This window comes from Cydia strobilella, chromosome 21 (genome assembly GCF_947568885.1).
Source record: "Cydia strobilella chromosome 21, ilCydStro3.1, whole genome shotgun sequence".
NCBI classification, from domain to species: Eukaryota; Metazoa; Arthropoda; class Insecta; order Lepidoptera; family Tortricidae; genus Cydia; species Cydia strobilella.
This window is the reverse complement of record NC_086061.1, coordinates 3,243,155-3,263,660: the sequence shown is the minus strand read 5'-3', so window position 1 is coordinate 3,263,660 and position 20,506 is coordinate 3,243,155. Positions and strand designations below refer to the sequence as shown.

At 39.4% G+C, this 20,506-nt stretch overlaps 1 protein-coding gene and 1 long non-coding RNA gene across 2 annotated transcripts in view; one reads left to right on the top strand and one right to left on the bottom strand.

Annotated features, from left to right (window-relative positions):
• Positions 1-20,506, bottom strand: part of LOC134751169 (uncharacterized) — a 185,907-nt gene that overhangs the window by 82,166 nt on the left and 83,235 nt on the right. Inside the window, exon 7 of the mRNA XM_063686541.1 lies at positions 12,937-13,074. Within this exon, the coding sequence (XP_063542611.1) occupies positions 12,937-13,074 (138 nt within the window). The remainder of the gene's footprint in view (positions 1-12,936; positions 13,075-20,506) is intronic.
• The window catches only part of LOC134751181 (uncharacterized), a 456,797-nt gene continuing 446,534 nt past the window's right edge, over positions 10,244-20,506 (top strand). The window contains exon 1 of the long non-coding RNA XR_010128611.1: positions 10,244-10,505. This is a non-coding gene — a long non-coding RNA (uncharacterized LOC134751181). The remainder of the gene's footprint in view (positions 10,506-20,506) is intronic.

The following is a 20,506-nucleotide window of genomic DNA, read 5'->3' as shown; positions in this document are numbered from 1 at the left end:
TTGTAAAGAGGCTACAGTTCGCAAGCAAGCCGCTTACAGGGCTTGGACCAAGGCCGTAGCTAATAAGGATCCGAACGTTTCTGATGTGAAACGCGACTTAAACGCTGCCTCGAGGTCCAGTAAAAAAGCCATTGCCAGGGCTAAATACGATTTCGTCGGCAGAATTGGCGACAAGCTAGCGGGCTATCCCTCTGGGAGTCGCGCGTTCTGGTCGCTCGCCAAAGCTGCCGAGGGAAATTTTTGTCAGTCGTCTTTACCACCTCTGCGAAAAGCTGATGGTGATCTGGCCCACAGTGCAAAAGAGAAAGCCGATCTTCTTGGTACTCTTTTTGCCTCGAACTCGACCTTGAACGACGACGGTAGCGCCGTGCCGCCCACCATCCCGCGGTGTGCATACTCCATGCCCGAAATCTCATTCACGCAGAGGGATATTCGGCGGGAGTTGCTATCCCTAAACGTTCATAAGTCGAGCGGGCCAGACGGCATTCCAGCACTTGTGCTTAAGCAGTGTGCTCCTGAGTTATGTTCCGTGTTGGCGCGTCTCTTCACACTCTCTAGCAACAAACGGCATGTTCCATCTTCGTGGAAGACGGCCCTTGTGCACCCTGTGCCTAAAAAGGGCGACAGATCGGACCCATCGAATTACAGGCCTATCGCTATTACCTCCCTTCTCTCTAAGGTCATGGAGCGTATAATCAACGCAAAGCTCCTGAGATACCTAGAAGAACACGACCTGATCAGCGACCGGCAGTATGGTTTTCGCCACGGTCGCTCGACTGGTGATCTTCTAGTGTATCTCACTCACCGCTGGGCTTCGGCCATTGAGAGTCAAGGTGAGGCATTGGCAGTTAGCCTAGATATAGCGAAGGCGTTCGATCGGGTCTGGCATCGGGGTCTCCTGTCGAAGTTACCATCTTATGGATTGCCGGAGGGACTATGCAAATGGATCGCTAGCTTTTTGTCTGGCAGACGCATACGAGCCGTAGTAGACGGAAGCTGCTCCAATAGCATGGACATTAACGCTGGCGTTCCGCAAGGCTCTGTGCTATCCCCAACGCTGTTTTTGCTGCACATCAATGACATGTTGTCTATCGACGACATTCATTGCTATGCAGACGACAGTACTGGGGATGCCTATTACGCAGGCCGTGCCAACATCCCTCGTTCCGTGGTGCTAGAGAGTCGTGAAAAGCTTGTGTCGGATATTGAGGGCACTCTATCCAGAGTTTCGGTGTGGGGCCGGGACAATTTAGTGCGATTCAACCCCACCAAGACACAAGTTTGCGCGTTTACCGCTAAGAAAACCCCATTTACTGTGGTCCCACAGTTCGAAGGCACAGCCCTTACCATGTCAGGGAGTATTGGGATCCTCGGTGTCGACATCTCCAGTGACGTCCAATTCCGTAGCCACCTGGAAGGGAAGGCTGATCTGGCATCCAAAAAACTCGGTGTGCTCAATAAAGCACGGCGATACTTTACTCCGGGGCAAAGACTGCTGCTATATAAATCGCAAGTCAGACCCCATATGGAGTACTGCTGTCACCTTTGGGCAGGAGCACCTGGATGCCAGCTTGGACCCTTCGACTCAGTCCAAAGGCGCGCTGTACGAATCGTCGACGATCCCAAACTCACAAGCGGTATCGAACCTTTAAGTCTAAGGAGAGACTTCGCCTCCTTGTGTGTGTTCTACCGCTTGTACAATGGGCTGTGCTCTGAAGAATTGTTTGACATGATGCCAACGGCCGCTTTCTATCACCGCACCGCTCGCCATCGGCAGGGTGTTCATCCTCACACCCTAGCACCTAAATGGTCGCGTACTGTGCGGTTTAAGAGGAATTTCCTCCCGCGTACGCTTCGGCTGTGGAATGAGCTCCCTGCCGAGGTTTTCCCGAGGGGCTACAGTATGGGGTTCTTCAAAAAAGGAGTGTACAGGTTTTTAAAGGGTCGGCAACGCGCGTGCAATATCTCTGGTGTTGCAGGCGTTCATAGGCTACGGTAACTGCTTACCATCAGGCGGGCCGTATGCTTGATTGCCACCGACGTGGTATAAAAAAAAAAAAAAAAAAAAAGTTCCGTCTCCAGGGGACAGGGAGATAAATTAGGGGTGAATTAGCCGCTTACTGACACAGACCGATTTCCACGCAGGCGAAGCCGCGGGCACAGCTAGTTTTAAATATTTTTTAATAAAATAATGTTAAGGTTTACAAAAGTATTTTTATCATTTCCGGTGTTCCAACGATATAAATTATGAATCCAAAAATAAAAATAAATTCATGCATGGAGCTAATTTCTCGATCATATGCCATCTTACTAAGACTAGGCGTCTTTGACCAACTCTAAGGGCAAGCAGTACACGCTTGCACCTCCTATACGAATTCCTTACGGAATTACGAATCACTTTTTCTTTAATATATGACATCTATTTCAGTTTATAATTTATATAGTAGTGTGACTACTTAAAAAACACGAATCAAAATATTTAATAACAAAATTTGATTTGTCCCCAAAGTTGTGTATTAGATCAAGTCAAAATAGAAAGTTAAGAATCCTGTAGTCCTGTGACTGGTTTGTACTGACTCTTGCAGTAATATCTTGCCCAACGAAGCACAGCAATATTTGACACATTGTGTTTACGAGAGATTTTTGTGCAGTTTGTTGAGCAGGATATTATTTTTGTCGAATTTGATGTTGATTAGTGGCGTTATTCATAAACGTGTGTCAAACTATAACAAACCGTTGATGATCGGTTTTCGATTTTTATCTGTCATTTTGGCATTTGTTTTTTTTTTGTTTCTAAGAAAAAGAAAATTTAACAGAACTATAACATTTAAAACTTTCGCGGTTTAAACACATATTAAATCACATTTAGAAACGGGTCTATCGCGAATTTATTTTGTTACCTTTATTTAACGTCGGTAAATAAAGGTAACAAAATAAATTCGCGATAGACGCGTTTCTAAATGTGATTTAACAGAACTGCTAAGATTTATGAATGCCTAAAGTTAAAATGATTTGAATGTGATTTGTCGTTCATCCGGTTTGATCCAGTTAAACATATGATTACACATGAATTGGTCATTGTTTATATAAAACATGGCGATAACATTTGAATTTAAAGATCATGAGGGCATCGGCAAAATGAACGAAATCGCAAATGTACGCATTACGCACGCCCGCACGGGTAGTAACTACTTAGCTAGATGATTGTAGATTTGAGCTAACTTGACCTTTATGACGTCCGTTACAAGAAATATTTTGTGTATTTGACCGGTGTTTTGAGATAATTTGTAGGGCTCACAACACGCACCTATAGTCTAGCCATAAATTCTGTTACAAAGTTAATTGTCTCTAGAGACTATAATTTTAACACTGCAGTTTTAATTTTTTTTTAACTTCTAAAAAGAAAAAAAAATGGCACCATTCTATTCCTTACATTTTATAAAAAAAAATTGTTTGGTAACAGTATAGGTACATAAACGCAATATTTCACCGACAAAATCGCAATTTCCTTGTTTTCCATACCATAGCGACGTTACATCGTGATGTCAAGATGTACATATTGTCACTTTGTTAGGTGCGTTTCGTCATTTAAAGTGCGATCGCCAGATTTTGACTATAATTTGTGATATTTGTATTGCTTTAATTTAAGACAATGGGTCCCATACAGACATTTGATCCTCAAAACAAACCTGATCGACTGATATCATTAATAAAAAATAAAACCGGCCAAGTGCGAGTCGGACTCGCGCACGAAGGGTTCCGTACAATTACGCAAAAACGGCAAAAAAATCACGTTTGTTGTATGGGAGCCCCTCTTAAATATTCATTTTATTCTGTTTTTTTAGTATTTGTTGTTATAGCGGCAACAGAAATACACCATCTGTGAAAATTTCAACTGTCTAGCTATCACGGTTCATGAGATACAGCCTGGTGACAGACGGACAGACAGACGGACAGCGGAGTCTTAGTAATAGGGTCCCGTTTTTACCCTTTGGGTACGAAACCCTAAAAATTGTCTACTACCCTATTAAGTACGGTCACTTAATAAAACTGGTATATAAAATGATTTTTGGATAACTTTTATTCTTTTTGACAAATTATCACGCCACCCAATTGATCAAGAGTTATCACATTGCGACATGGAATATACCCATGATCTGAGCACGCAGCGAATAATAAAAATATGGCTCGGACCTTTGACTCGCGATAGCTTGAACCGGAGACGTATTGTAATCATGTTCAATATTTAATGTTTATTGTCATCAAAGACATTTTTCAGTTCTCATGCTCGTAAAGTTCGACTTTAAGTCGTGCGTAGACGACATAAAGTTGCTTATTTTGTTCTAGAGCATAAAGTAAAATCATCTATTACGACTCTTATTGACAGCTATAGTCCAAAATCTAGCATACAAACTGCCAGCCCTGCCGGCGCGCTCCCGACCGGCGTGCCCCGCGCTCCGACTGGCCCGAGTACAATTTTCTTTAGCCTTGAATAAATACGGTATAATAACCTACAATATTGGATATTTTTGTATATTTTACTCACAATCGAAGTGAAAAGTAGAGTATATAACTCAGGCATAACTGGCCATTTTTATCCCCGACTATATTGGTCGTCGCTGCGCTCGAACGAATATATTACCTCGGATAAAAATGGATCGCTTTATGCCCTTGTTGTACAATCTACTATATGGGGATACTTCGACGGACAATGCACTCGGGCTGAGGTTATATTGGTATAATCATATATTTTTATTGCACTATTGTTGTATTGTATTTTCGCCTTTAAATTTTCCTAATAATTAGGGAGACACGAGTGGTTAATGCGTAATCTACTAGTAAATAATTTATCTATGAACCAGTTGAATCCATAAAGGGTTACTTTACTGTTGGTCCCTTTCTCATCACGTCAGGATGATGATAGGATTCTGAAGAAATCGATTGAACCCTTCAAATATTATAGGAACGCCTAATTTTAGTGACATCAATGGTTGGTCGGATTATATAACCGACCATCGACTGTGTTGCAGAAGAGTTATTTCATTGCAATCTATTAATTTGTGACGGAAAATTACAAGGATGATATGCGAATGATTATATTGTTAGATATCTTTATAAAAATGTTCTAAGAACACAGTACTTGAAGTAAAAACAATAACATTCAAAATTGATAATATAACAAATTCGAATGTTGTATTTTGGACCGCGTCATCCGGCATTTTGCTAGCTATAATGCCTTTATCTCAATTATTGTATTAATCAGACTAATTGTAATGTTATCGCGTATTAATCTCACAGTTTGTAAATCTGAATAGCTTCACTCATATTACGTCAAATTTAACGATACCATCTAGTATTTCTTCATTTCTTATCATTTATAATGCCGTTCAATGATTACTGTGTACTAACTCTTACTTTTAGAACGCAACCAGTCGTTATCGAGCTTAAAACCTCTAAAACGATTATAATCGTATTTATACTACTATCAAGTCTCCTCTTCTTCTTGTCTCCTCGCCACTTCCCGTTACGTTCTCGTTTGGTCAAGAAAGACAGACCAAAACCATAGTTTTATCTAATGTTCTCGTGCCAGTTGTGCCCATTCTGTCCTATATTAGTAAACAAAATATTACTCAACTCCACGTGGGTAACAAGCCTTATTTATGTTCCCAGAGCCCGTAACTTGGAGGTCAGGTAAGATGTATACAGTTGATTTTGATTTTACTCCAATTTTTTGTATTAAATCAACTGTATACATCTAACTATTGTTATCATGTCTCCGTTAAATATGGAAGATGGTACTGCCAAAGAGTTATTATTGAACGTGAAAGAGATGTACACTTGTACAGTCTAACTAAGAACATAGGTGCCTATGTGACGTTCCATGGGTAAAGGTACCTTATGGCGGTTAGCGCTTACGTCGCGTAGCACCAGATTAGTATTAGAGAGTCGTTTAATAGCGTAAGCCGACCGCCAAAAGGGACCTTTACTTGTGGAGCGGCGATAAGTGGCGCTATACACCGTAACTCTGGTAGTCAAAAGTTGATGTTTGACAATGAGAGCTACCGTTTTTGTGCTCACCAGTTGGCGCCACTGTAGATGTAGGTCCAGAAAAACAGATCTCAAAATTCTGCTATGCTTATTTTTTATAAAATCTATACATTCTCATATACACAAAGGTATTTTAAAGTCTAAATTAGCCATTTTTTTTCAACCTGTTTAATTTTGCATATATTTTAGTTGGCACTTTTTTTAAACCACTAACATTTATTGAGCTAATAGGACATTGTTTACCATGATTAATCAAAGATGGACAAAGCTTTACCCCTATTATGAATAGAGTGAAAATTCTCGATAAAAAAGTTTGAAACCCCCAAAACTTCTATGCATTTGCCATTTTGAAAGACCTCCATCTACACTAGCGCCCCTAGCGGAGAAATTTCACGCGGTAGCCCTCATTCAGTTAGCACAAAACATAAAGCGCCATCAGTTCGGCTGTCAAACACGAAAGCACGATATTTTCTTAGTCTTTACACGTCTTCCATGATCAATAACTCTTTGGTACTACTACGTAGGTAAACATTGGGACAGACGGTGTAGAAACAATAGTGGCGTTTGCGTCACAGGGCCCACCTGAATACACTCACGCGGCCTGAAAAGGCTCGTATGGGTTTAGTAAGCATCAATATAGAGATTTTTCTAGCACGAACGTCATGTTGTTAGTGCTTGAGAAAAAAAAATATTTCATGAAACCGATGCTGCCATAAATACAGGGGTGCGGGAGACCAGGTGAGCGAGTCCCGAGTAGGTCCGTTCAAAGACATGTGGTCCGCCGACTGAAGTAGGATTGGTGGCGTGATTCGAAATTCGAAAATTTATCGAGTATGCGTGGCAGAGGGGGTAGCGGGACTATGCTATGTCTATAGAATACGTGGTCTGTGGATTAAACGAACTTACAGGCACTGTCACTTGTGTTGTTGCCACCTGTCCAAGAGTTCTTGCCCTATGACGGTCTTCCCAACCAAACATTTTACATGCCGTTCTTCTCCACATTAACCATATTAACATTATAAAACAAGTACCTTTCCATCACAACTTTTGTCCTGTTTCCCGCACATCACCTCTCCATTCCTTTTCCCAACCTGCCTCAAAATTAGAACCACATTACACACACAACAACACTTACACCATATACACTACACTATACCTCACTGAGAATCGGTACCATGAATTTCCCGTTGTACCACATTATTGACACTGCACATGATCACTCATTAAATATTTTGGTGACACTGAGTTGATTCGTTTATCGTTATCAGTGATAGCGATTGCGATATCACCATACACGCGCTATGTGAGGGCCAAAAGTGACTTGCCATTGAGTAAAATAAAAAAACAATCAATCGGAGAAATTGCATGAATTAAAAGGTTTTTATATCGAGACAAAATTAAAGAAAAATAATAACACTTGAAATAAACTCCCGCAAAAAATACTGTCAAATAAATTCGATTTTTTTAAGGATTCGTACTCAATAGTTGACTGTTTATGGCCATTTTTAAATAGCGATATACGGATCACTTACTCGGCTCGAACGTTCAAACGGCGACGCGTGCGTCAACTTCATCTGCGCAGGCGACTGTGCGCTGCGCACTCACAGGCGCCTTATTCTGAAACTCGCGCGCAATCGTAACGAAAACGTTTTAGCTTCTTTCGCTATGTGGCAGCTAGATGTAAGCAGGACTTGATGATCTTTATATTAGATTTTTATTTAATTGGGTAGTTGACTTTTTTTTAATGATATCAGTCGATCAGGTTTGTTTTGAGGATCAAATGTCTGTCTGGGACCCATTGTCTTAAAGCAATACAAAAATCACAAATGATTGTCAGTCTGGCACCCGCACTTTACTGACGAAACGCTCTAACAAAATTGCAACACATCGTGACGTCACTGTGTCACTGCTTAAAAGCCGTTTCGATGTATGGAAAACAAGGAAATTGCGATTTTGTCGGTAAAATGTTGCGTTTATGTATATTGTAGCTATACAATATATATTTTTTTAATAAAATGCAAGGAATCGAATGGTATCGTTATTATTTTCCTATTTGAAAATTAAAAAAAAAATGTTTTTTCGAAACAGGTCTTGTATGTTTTTATTATTCCCATGTATCTTTTAAGTTTCCAATTTATTGTGATAAATCGCTCATTTTCTATCTATCTATCTAGTTATAAAATTCAACATGTGTTAACTACCCTATTGAATTGTTGAATAAGACGTAAATTTTGTAGGTCAGACGCCGTTAATGGTGAAGCAAACAACGCGTTGATGTTATCTGCGCGTTTATTTGGGTTTTGAGTTATTTAGATTTTGAATTATCGAATGTGTGGTAATGTGTAGGCGTGACACTTTTGAGTTTTTATCGATTCATTAGCAACTCTTATAGCAGGGGCGTTCCCGGTATTTTTGTTTAGTAGGTTAAGTTACTAAATTTATACGACAACCAGGACCCGTAGAGATTCTATTTGATATACAAAACTGTTTTGGTTACTCGTTCATATTAAAATTATAATGCTTAACCTCGCGTATAAATATATTAGTAAGTAATAAGAAATAGACATATTCAATCGTTTTACCATAAAATTGTATCTTAATTCCCGTATTTCAACGCCATTCGGTATTTAAATGCCTTATTATATGGTATCAACATAATTTATTCTTTATGAATCAGTAATATTATTCAAATGTTTTATACATAGATAGGATCTATGCATAAAACCAGATAGGACATAAACATGCTTCTACTAGTTATTTTTACCTTATTTTATTGCAATAGGGGTTAAATTCCGAAAAGCGACGTCTATTATAGAGACGAGAACTCAAACATTGACAGTTTACAGTATGTACTTCAGCTGGCGCCATTTTTCGATATACCGACTTGTCATTTTACTATTGAGTATAAGTAGAGGTGGATGAGTATTTCATGTATATTTTTATCGTGCGTTGCCCGCGCGTTTACTCTTATTGATCCCATAAAGATAAATAAATAATCTAAATACCTATGCAAAGTATTAAATACTAACAGTAAGCACATACCTAAAGACATAGTTAAACAGAAATGACATTACATGTAATGCAGATTTTTGGTAGCATTTATATAGTTTAATTAAACGCAGTAAGATTCACATTTTATAAGCTTAGTTCATATTTAATATAGGCTGCAACAAAAGCCAAACTAAACCCGTTTAAAAGGTGTGTTCCTCTTTCAAAAAAAAAAACAAAACAATATTAGCGAATAAGAACTATTTATGACCAAGTTAACTTTTAATGTTTTAGTTTTGAGTTTCTCCGGTGTTTACACTTTAAATATATCCCACCAAATTTCATGTAAAATGTTGCCAAAACGAAAAAAACCATAAGGCTCGCATTGTCAAAAAGTTATCAAATCTATTAAGTTTTAACTATCTTACCTGCAGGCTGCTGTGAACAACAGTTTTGCAGGAAACTGTATAAATTGTATATATAATTTTGGAATAATAAATCTCTCTCTCTCTCTCTCTCTCTCTCTCTCTCTCTCTCTCTTGTAGAGCTAAGCTTCTAACTCCACAAGCCCTAACTTCACAAACTTAGTCAAAATATGTGACTTGGCCGTTTCGCTACCATCACATGGGCATAAGGTGAAAAATGTATTCACTATCCATTATTTTTTATTATATAATAGCTCTTGTAGTAACGAAACGGCCAAGCCACATATTTCGGCTAAGGTGTAGAGTTTGTGAAGTTAGGACTTGTAGAGTTAGAAACTTGGCTCTACAAGAGACCTGATAACTTTTTGACAGTGCGACCCTTATGGTTTGTTTCGTCTTCGCAAAATTGTACATGAAAATGTTTTTGGTGGGATTTCACTTCTTTTTGTAAGTTGCTTAATGACAATCTTCCATCCCCTAATCTCAAGAGTTGGGGGTGATTTACTATTAAAAAAACTGAAATACGTATCTGGGGGCATCTTTTTAGGGTTCCGTAGCCAAATGGCAAAAAACGGAACCCTTATAGATTCGTCATGTCTGTCTGTCTGTCTGTCCGTCCGTATGTCACAGCCACTTTTTTCCAAAACTATAAGAACTATACTGTTGAAACTTGGTAAGTAGATGTATTCTGTGAACCGCATTAAAATTTTCACACAAAAATAGAAAAAAAAAATCAATAAATTTTGAGAGCTCCCCATACTTAGGACTGAAACTTTAAAAAAATTTTTCATCAAACCCGTGTGGGGTATCTATGGATAGGTCTTCAAAAATGATATTGAGGTTTCTAATATCATTTTTTTCTAAACTAAATAGTTTGCGCGAGACACTTCCAAAGTGGTAAAATGTGTAACCCCCCCCCCCCCCCTCCCTGTAACTTCTAAAATAAGAGAATAAGACTAAAAAACATATATGATGTACATTACCATGCAAACTTCCACCGAAAATTGGTTTGAACGAGATCTAGTAAGTAGTTTTTTTTAATACGTCATAAATCGTAAACCGCAATTTACCTTTCATTCAATCAACTAAAATATAAAGAAAAAAAAACATTTAATTTCATAAACATATTTAAGTTCATACAACAAACGTGATTTTATGCCGTTTTTTTGTGTAATGGTACGGAACCCTTAGTGCGCGAGTCAGACTCGCACTTGGCCGGTTTTTTAGAATCTGCTTTTTACTGATTCCTCCATACAAACTTCAACCCCATTTTCCCGCCTAACAAACTATTATTTATCTTTCCCCATAACAAAAACTGTCTACATACCAATTTTCAACTAAATCGGTTCAGCGGTTATTGATTCCCCATACAAAATTCCACCCCCCTTTTCACCCCCATAGGAGTTAAAAATTTGAAGTTTTTGAATTTTTTTGTTGTTGGCGTACTAATACTATCTTACATACCAAATTTCAGCTACCTAGGACTTCACGAAGTACCCTAAGGTTTTCGATGATCATCAGTGAGTGAGTGACAAAATCGGGGTTTTTTAGATATAAATAAAATCTAAAGTATAAGAGCTATGCAATTGAAATTTTTTATACTTAATCGGTCCACTATTTACATCGTTTCTCGATAATTTTGTTCATCTGGTATAATCCAAACCCAAGTTATGAGGGTTCAAAAAAACGACGAAACGCTTCGAGAAAAGGTAGATAGTGTCATGGCGGTAGCACTACCGTGCCCCCAGATCATCTGTAGTAGATGAAAGGGTCCATGAATCCCATGATAACACGTTTTCCAATACGCACTTTTCTATAAATAATATGAATAATAATAATAATAATCGACCTTATTGCCCGACACAATTTAAAAACAAACAAAAACAAGCTAATTAAGCCCTCCCATTCAACTTGAAGTCTTATATGCGTAGATATAAAGTCGATAACCTGTTATCAAAGTTCAAACATTAATAAACAGTATCGGGACAGTTAACACTGATCCTGCCCTTACACAAATCGACCCCAGACGACTCTTAGATAAACTATTAATAACATGATACATACGAAAATATACCTTGCCGGTATAAATTTAAAGTTAATAATTGTGGTACGGGGTGACCCGGGGTGACATTACGCCTATTTCGTTATATATACAGATATAGTAGTGATGTAAGAAGCTCATTAGTTAGATACGTGACTAGCACCCAGTCCGTTCCATATACAATTCTATTGAGATTTTTGCGTGTCGATTAAAAATGAAATCTAATCTGTATGACATTAAGATCAATATAGATTGCTAATGCAAACGTAAATCGGCTCAAAAAGACACAAGTCACATGGCTAATGAGTCCCTAATTCAGTCTTAATACGGTGGCATAAGGTCGAAACTGCAACTAATCTGGTTAATTTAGTTTTAAAGCCCCGTGAAATAGTATAATAATTCAGTATAAATAGTAGCGTAAGTTAGAACTGGTAAGGTCTAATTTAATCCGAATCGTAAAGTACTGATTACTGAATTTTTGGGTGTGAAATGAAGAGAACTCTTTATCAGTGCGCGATTAATAAAAGCGGATTATGTTCCAATTAACACCTGTATGATAACAGCCTTGTATGACGAAACATTTTATCAAAAATAAATAACGCCACCGAAATAGTGGTGTGTCATTTCACTGAATAAATACTAAGAAATCATTTTTACAAGTGATCATTGATCATAATTATTATATTGTATAATATAGTTATGATATTAATGTTTTGAAAGGAAAGTTACAGATTAACAAGCGATTAGTTAATCAAATAATAAACATGATAATGTAACAATTATTAATAGGACAGATATTCTACAAACAGGTAGTTATCATATGCGTATGATGCAATATGAATTATAAATTTTGCGGACATATTACTCACCGACATCTAAATTATATTGAAACAAGGTCTTTAGATGCCAAAAAGTCAATTTAATTTTACATTTCTGTGAACTATCCTTTCTACTTGTGGGTAGAGTATATATACAATACGCAGTATTAGGGGTGCATATCAATCAGGTAGCAATAATGAGCATCAACCAACCAGCGCTGCGTCGATTATAGCTGGGGTACGCGGATGTCAAACAAAGTAAACAACCATAGCAAGCCAACAACGTATTACGGCCCGGCCACGACATCGCGCGGCGGCGATAGGTTGGAGCGAGACACAGCGATCGGAACTTTCGTTCCCACCTATGGTTGCCGCCGCCGTCGCCGGTCGCGCAATGTCGTGGCCGGGCCGTTACGGTTCGGCACCGCTTTGCGCTGTAGCTATAGGCATTTGCGACTGCAACCGCGGTACTTGAGCCGTTACGCGCCAACCGTGAACAATGTGATTTGTAATTCTGTAACTTTCAGCTTTGTGCGTTTCTTCAGAAACTTCCTGCCTCACACAGTCTTGCCTTGCCTCCTATATCATAAGAGAAATATATCTGTCATGTACTAACCTGGTAGCCGCTCCACTGCTGCAGCAGGTGGTGGTGGCAGGCGGCGCAGGCGCGCACGGTGCCGAGCGCGTCCTTGGGCCGCGAGCGCGGCGGCCGCGGGTGCTGCTCGCCGAAGATCGGGAAGTACGGCTGCTTGTTCTGGAATTATAACGACACGTGTTAGATGGATACATTGTGGTTTGGGTAGGAAATAATTAGGTATTTGTGTCTGGCATTCTAAAGCCTCGGCCATAAAACGCACGCTCCAAGCTCGAATCTAAATCCGACCGCCTTACATTGGTTAAAAGGAATGTAATCGGCGTCTGCTTCGATCGTGCACGCTCAGAGCGCGCGTTCAGCAGCCCTCGTGCCAAATGGATCGTGGTTTTCGCTCCGTAGGAAGTTAGGATTAGAGCAACCTGACAATAAATTTAAAATCCACTGAAAAACAAAACAAGACTTGGTAAAAACAATGGCGGTCAGCGTGCCAGACCGGAGCGTGCGTTCCGTGGTTCTCGGCTAAGTGTGCAAACTGAGCGTACGCTCCAGTGTAGCATGCGACGCCGCGTTCATGTTAAGTAAATGCAAGGGTATGCGAGTGGCCTCAATGTACCTCACGCAAATCCATATCAGTCTACACGCCGAACGCTCCGATAGACCGATTTATTTTTCACATACTCGTACGTAAGGCAGCAAGTGCACTCGTTTTTCGTGTTTTGGGAATTACTTTATGCTAATTTGAGAATACCGTATTGGCGGAGACGTGTCGTAGTCAGCAGCAGGTTGCTAAGCGGGCGAGGTGTTCAAAATTACCTTGACACGCTCTTATTTTCTTAACAATAAAGTCGCCTCAAGATCATTTTGAACACCTCGCCCGCTTATCAACTTCTGCTGCTGACTGCACTATGCGATAACGATAACGAATGTTAACATATTTGACAAATATCATACAAAATATTGTACCTAACGGCATTTTCGTGCATTAGGTATGTGTGCAAAATTGACAACGTTTATTATACTAATAGCAACACACAAAGCAGACCGTTGGTAGAACTTATTTAGTTGCAATAAGGCTCTTTAATAGTAACTACCGTCGTTTACTTCTCTTTACAAATACGAGCAAATATGCACACCTCAATAACACAAAGAATAAATACAGACAGATGCAAATAACATCAGGCTGATGCTAAAAAAGTTACACGTGCTTTCATAGTTAGTTGGATTCTATCGTACATTTAATATGGGTAGAATGTTTGGAAAAATATCGCGCATTATTTTCAAATTATTCCAGACGATAACGGTCGTGAAGTAAATAACCAAACCTCTACAAAAATGCAATAAAAATAGATTATTCTTCTTTAATTTATCCGACTCAGTTTTAATACACCATTTGATTAATTTGTCTATACATGGACTGATTTTCTTGCTTTATTTTTTTGTCGATGTACAGTATCAGATATATCGGAGCGGTCGAGCTGCTCAAAAATATCTGCGCGTGACGTACATCCGGAGCTGTCAAACCCAACGTCATAAAAGGGCAAGCACAAGGCGGGATCGACCACTTGCCATCTAGCAGCCACCAGCGACGGAGTACTTGTTATACAGTGTATTGTTGATTTGAGTATAACTGTATCATATCATACCTATTTGCTACCATTTATGGTCGTATTAAGTGTAATATGGTTCACATATCATGCTTAATACGACCAGTTTATTTCCTCGTATTATTGTTAAATGGATAAATAAATATATGTATTAATATACGTAATTAATATACGTGCAGCCGTGGATCAAATATACGAAGCGAACTTACGGCGCCCTGCGCGTCCAATTTAATAATGGGTATAGAATGCTGTTGGGGCTGGCGCGGTTTTGCAGTGCATCTGGGATGTTTGCGGAGGCACGAATTGATGATTTCTACGCCATTATGAGGAAAGGCACAGCATCTCAGATGCACCTACTGAGTAACAGCTCCAACAGTTTTCTAACCGAAATTCGAGAGAGGCTTGATAATCCCTTCTGTAAGTATTGGGCCTCAATGCATGTCCCATTCTACCGGATGGATAAGTGACTGGTATGCAATTTTTTAATGTAAATAATGTATATACTTCAATATATATTTTTTTTATGTGATAGTCAGCAAACGAGCAGACGAGCCGCCTGATGGGAAGCAGTCATCGTCGCCCATGGACGTAAGCAACATCACAGGAGCCACTTAAGCATTGCCGACCCTTGAGAACCCTAAATACCCGCTTCTTGAAGAATCCCATGTCGTAGCACAAAGGAAATACCTCAGGAGGCAACTCATTCCACATTCTGCACGTTCTGGGAAGAAACGAGCGGGATGCCCGCTTATTCATGGTGTGCCATGTGTCTAAGAAGTGAGGATGAGCTTTGCTCCTTTGGCGGGAGGTGCGGTGATAGAAACGAGACGATGGCACCAGATCAAAAAGTTCTTCGGAACATTCCCCATTGTACAGACAGTAGAACATGCAAAGAGAGCCAACGTCTTTCCGAAGACTAAGAGGTTCTAAGCCGTCAGTAAGTTCGGGATTGCCGACAATACGAACTGCCCGACGTTGGATGGAGTCAAGGGGAAGGAGCTGGTATTGTGGAGCGCCAGACCAGAGATGAGAACAGTACTCCATAATATATGTTTGTGCAGTTGTTTGTGCTGTTGTTGTTGGTGTGTATTTGTTGTTGGTGCTGTTGTTGATGTGTAGTTGTGGTTGTTGTTGGTGCAGTAGTTTTGTTTTCCAAAGGGAAAAAGTAATGAAGTTGTACTTTTGGTAGAAAGAAAAGATCCGCATGCGAGCACTTCATACCCGCAGCTCGGCCTTCGGCCTCGCGTGCTTGGGAAATCGTAAGGGACGCTTCCCGCCCGCCCGCCGGCTTTTCTTATTAAGACACTTGGGGAGGGTTGGTTCTGCTTTGAGCGGTAAGCGGGAAGTTGGAGCTTAAACACGACCCAATAGTAAAAAATGTCTTGACAAGTTCACGTCGGGCCTACGGCCTTCGGCCTTCGGCCCGCCGTTTAGCTTGCCTAAGACATTTTCACTATTGGGTCGTGTTTAAGCTCCAACTTCCCCCTCTCGTGTGACGCTTCGCCGTCGGGTCTTCGGCCCGCCGGCTTCGCTTATTAAGACACTTGGGGAGGGTTGGTTCTGCTTTGGGCGGTAAGCGGGAAGTTGGAGCTTAAACACTACCCAATAGTGAAAATGTCTTAGACGAGCGAAACGGCGGGCCGAATATAAATTGTGTTGTCAATACTAACATAGTGATAAGTACTATTGTAACTAACCAATCATTTATGGATCATTGATGTCCGAAATAAAGTCTTAATAATAATTAATGTTGCTTGGGTGTTTATTTCAGTGGCGTGTTCAGATATTTGTGAGCACCATGGCCGCCTCGAAATACCTGATGGCAACTGTACAATCCATCCGTCAATCCTGTATACTAGGAAACAAAGTGACTTTTGCCCGAACGGCCTCTAGGATCGTGTTTGTTCCTCTCAAACGGGCAGCCGTTATCTATCAGATATCAGTAGATATTGGAGGTCAAAGTTATCCGGCTAGATATGGACAGGACAGTCAGCATCAACAGTAGCGTGTCAGACTGCGTCAAAAGTATATACAGTCAAGGGCATAAATATATATACATTCCCAGGTTCAAAAATACGTGTACGCTCTTACGGCTTAGACAATAAAGTCGTGTTCACATATTTTTGAGCCATTTGTCTGGATCGATATGTTTGCCTTCGACTGTATCATTCACTGATAGCTTAACAAAAATATATTTTTTAAAGATCTGCGAACGATGCTATTAAGCTCAGAATAAATTTAAAAGTGGAAAAATGACTTGGGTGAGACTTGAACTCTATGTTAAAAATAATTTAGAATGGGTAGCACGTCGTAACTGGTGAATTTTCAATATGACTTGGAACTCCGGTGGCCGTTTAAATGGCTCTCGAGATTATGTCAATTGGAAAAGTAATCGAGGATGGCAGATACTGTTGGCACATTTCATACGATACTATTGATGACTAGACACTTGGTCAGTATACTCAATGATAATTTTCACATCACCTATTCGAAAAAGGGCTTTTTCTTCCCCGCTAGGAGGGATCAAAGTGGCACTTTTCTGTTCTAGGACATGATTTTTTTTTCTTTTTTGTAAGTATACAATTTTTTTAGGTTATATAAAATTTTGGAACATAACAATTTCCTCATAGGTGATGTAAAAAACAGTATGTGTCACATGGTAGAAAAAACATTTTCACCTTGGGCGTTAACACTTGAATCCTCTACGCTTCTCGCTACGCTCAGGATTCAATTATACAATCCTTCGCTTCGTTCATGTTCGTTCAGGATTCAATGTGCGCCCTCGCCGTAAATATGTCATTTTGCTCCCTTGTGACACAATCTACTAATATGAGTAAGTCCGTACACTGAACAATTTTTACAGTGTATTTTTTTATGTGAAACGTGAGTTAAATATCTTTAAAAAATTCGTAGGGGTCGGATCAAAAACTAAGTAATTAAGTACGACTCACGCTTGACTGCACATCTTTCATTTGATATGTAACACGATAGTTTAAAATACATTATATTTTAATTTTCTCATTTACCCCCCTAAAGTGGCCCCCATGTTTAAAATTAATTTGTTTACGTTACATGTCCGTCTGTGGGTCACAACACAAACTTACATAATATGTACCAAATTTCAACTTAATTGGTCCAGTAGTTTCGGATAAAATAGGCTGTGACAGACGCACTAGTGATCCTATAAGGGTTTCGTTTTTTCCTTTTGAGGTACGCCACCCTCAAAGAGACGAAGCGCTTCGAGAAAAGGTAGGTAGTGCCCTTGCGTTCGCTTTGCTCGTCTTGGCGATTTTGAGTGTGTGCTGCCGTGACGTAAGAAGCATTTTTAGCTTGTTGTGAGGGGCCCACTGACTATCAGTCCGCCGGACGATATCGGCCTGTCAGTCAGAACAAAAATTTGACAGTTCCGAACAACTGACAGACAGATATCGTCCGGTGGACTGATAGTCAGTGGGCCCCTTTAGGGTATGCTATACCTATATTTATTATATCACTGAGTATACATAGTCGATTTTCCTGTCTTATTTCTTTAAGTATCAAATCAACCCTTTATATCAGCAATAAACCTGACTTTCGACCTGTAGGGTCGTGTTTGTCCGTCGCAAACACTAGGGTCGGAGAGCAGCCGATATCCATCCGATATGTCTGCGGGTCGTAAGGTTCACTCATGTGACTGATAGCATATGGACTGTATATTATAGTAGACGGAAATAACTGCCCATTCGTACACGTTATTGCGACGACATACGGTCTATGTTCCGTTAACTTTTGAACGCGAATTGTACCTTTTAGAGATATATCTTTATTTGGAAAAATGATCCAGGGTGACAGATACTTTTGGCGCTTGGGATTGTTTCATCCGCTACTATTGATGATGAGTATTATACGTAAGTGCCGTCTTAAAATTATGATATACAAAGATCGTACAGGCGAGAGCGTTTAGAAGGTTTTTTTATTGCGCGATTGTCGTTGTGCCGGTTTCGTCCTGCCTTCTGAAGATCTTAGGTATAAACTTATATTTGTGTAACATAGACACAGGGCGGACACGCTATACATATAAAATCACTTGCGTTTCTATGTGTGAACGGCACGTCTGTACACGCGGCATGCGTCATTGTGTGAGTAAGTTGCTTAAAAACAGTACTGAGCGGTCGGCAAAAGGTCGTCAATCAGCTGTCGCGGGGAGAGGTAATTCGAATCGGGGCGGGGCGGGGCGTGGCCGTTCTGTATGATAATATTATTACTTATTACTCTTTGACATAGAGCAGATATTATGGTATAGGTAAAAAAAAAGTTTTTTGTGACCGACATTTTAGAAAGTGTCCATTGCTCGAACGTCGAAACCGTATTTCAACATTTTCCATATCATCGTAGTTGTTAGAATTTTTTTATATGAGTTGAGAAATTTGGCAGTAGTCACCTGCAACAATATATGTAACATAATGAAGACCGCAGAAATATCTGACACGATCTTATTTGTAGAGCCATAAGAGCGTGTCACATATTATTGAGGCCTTAGAAAAGTAACATACTATTGCAAGTGACTGTACTCTATGGGATATTTAACGTTGACCAGTTCGTTGGTTGCTTAGTGCAAACCGCCCTAATTCCTTATCCTCGTAATACAAATATTATTATTTTATTAAATATTTGAATTTGGAAAATTTCAAAAAAATTTCAAAACTCGAGTTGTACTTGTACCAGGGGTGCGAAACTCCTCGCTTCGTGCAAACTCGGCTCCGTTCGGCTCAGCATTGCTCCGAGCAATTATTAGGATTGTCTCAACTTGACGTCCCTGCGTGCACGACCACAGATAAGATAATGACTTGAATTTTGTCAACCCTAAATAGTCGAAAGGGATAGTGCCATATATTAGAAAGGGACAGCATAATTCGACCCTGAACCGCTGTAAAACTTCGGTTTTGTAGGAAGTTTCCTTTCTGTACGGTAGTCGTATTATTTATTCTGTGCTTGTACTTGCACAAGTACGCTTGGACTTACGAGGCCATAAACACAATGTGAGAACTTAATACAACCCGCTTCCTTACTACTATGCTGATGACAAACATGGATTACTTAATGATGATTTTCTAAAATGTATTTTATTACATAAGTGTAGAGTTCACTTGTAAGTATACTTTATTCTTATTGCTCTATTAATAATATATAATATGTTAGAGATACAAAACGCTTTATTTAATATGTTTTCCTCTCACTAGCTCGGAAAGCCGTCTTTTATCCTTTAAAACAAGCGGGGAAAAACGCATTTTATCCACTAGTGGGGAAAGTAATTTGACCTTGGATGGAGCGTGTTTAATTAGCTTGACAGATAACAAAACGTAAAACGCTCATAATAATGGTTCGTTCGATATTAATTATCATTAAATAAATGGTTTGAGAATTTAATAAAAAATACCAGATTTAGCTTTATTTAATGAATGCTTAAAATTCCATAATAAACGTTTGTTTTTTAATAATTATGTTAAATATAATTCTGAACGCACAAGTTAAGTCGATGCAATTTCAAAACGCATCATTGACATTTCATACGTCAGAAATGTCAACATTGTCAACAAAAATTTTACTTAAAAACTTCTCACGTAAAAGTACAGAATTTCCAGAGATAATAATATCGTAAAAAAATGAGTGATTCCAGTTGATGAAGATGATCTAACGCCTGTGGATGTTGAACTTTCCTCGCTATAGTGAGGGGTAAAGTTTTGTGTTACACACGGGTGCAAATGAATTATACTTCTCGTGTGTTAAAACACTCGCTACGCTCAGGATTCTATTTTAGAAGCACTCGCTTCGCTCGTGGTTCAACTATAGAATCCTTTCGCATGCTAGTGTTTCAATTCCTCACTCGCGGGTAAAATACAACTTTGCACCCTTGTATAACAAATAACTATAATCTAGTCAACTTAATAGAAACGTATGACTATTTTTTTATTTAACAAATAAAATAAACTAACGATAAAATAAATTAA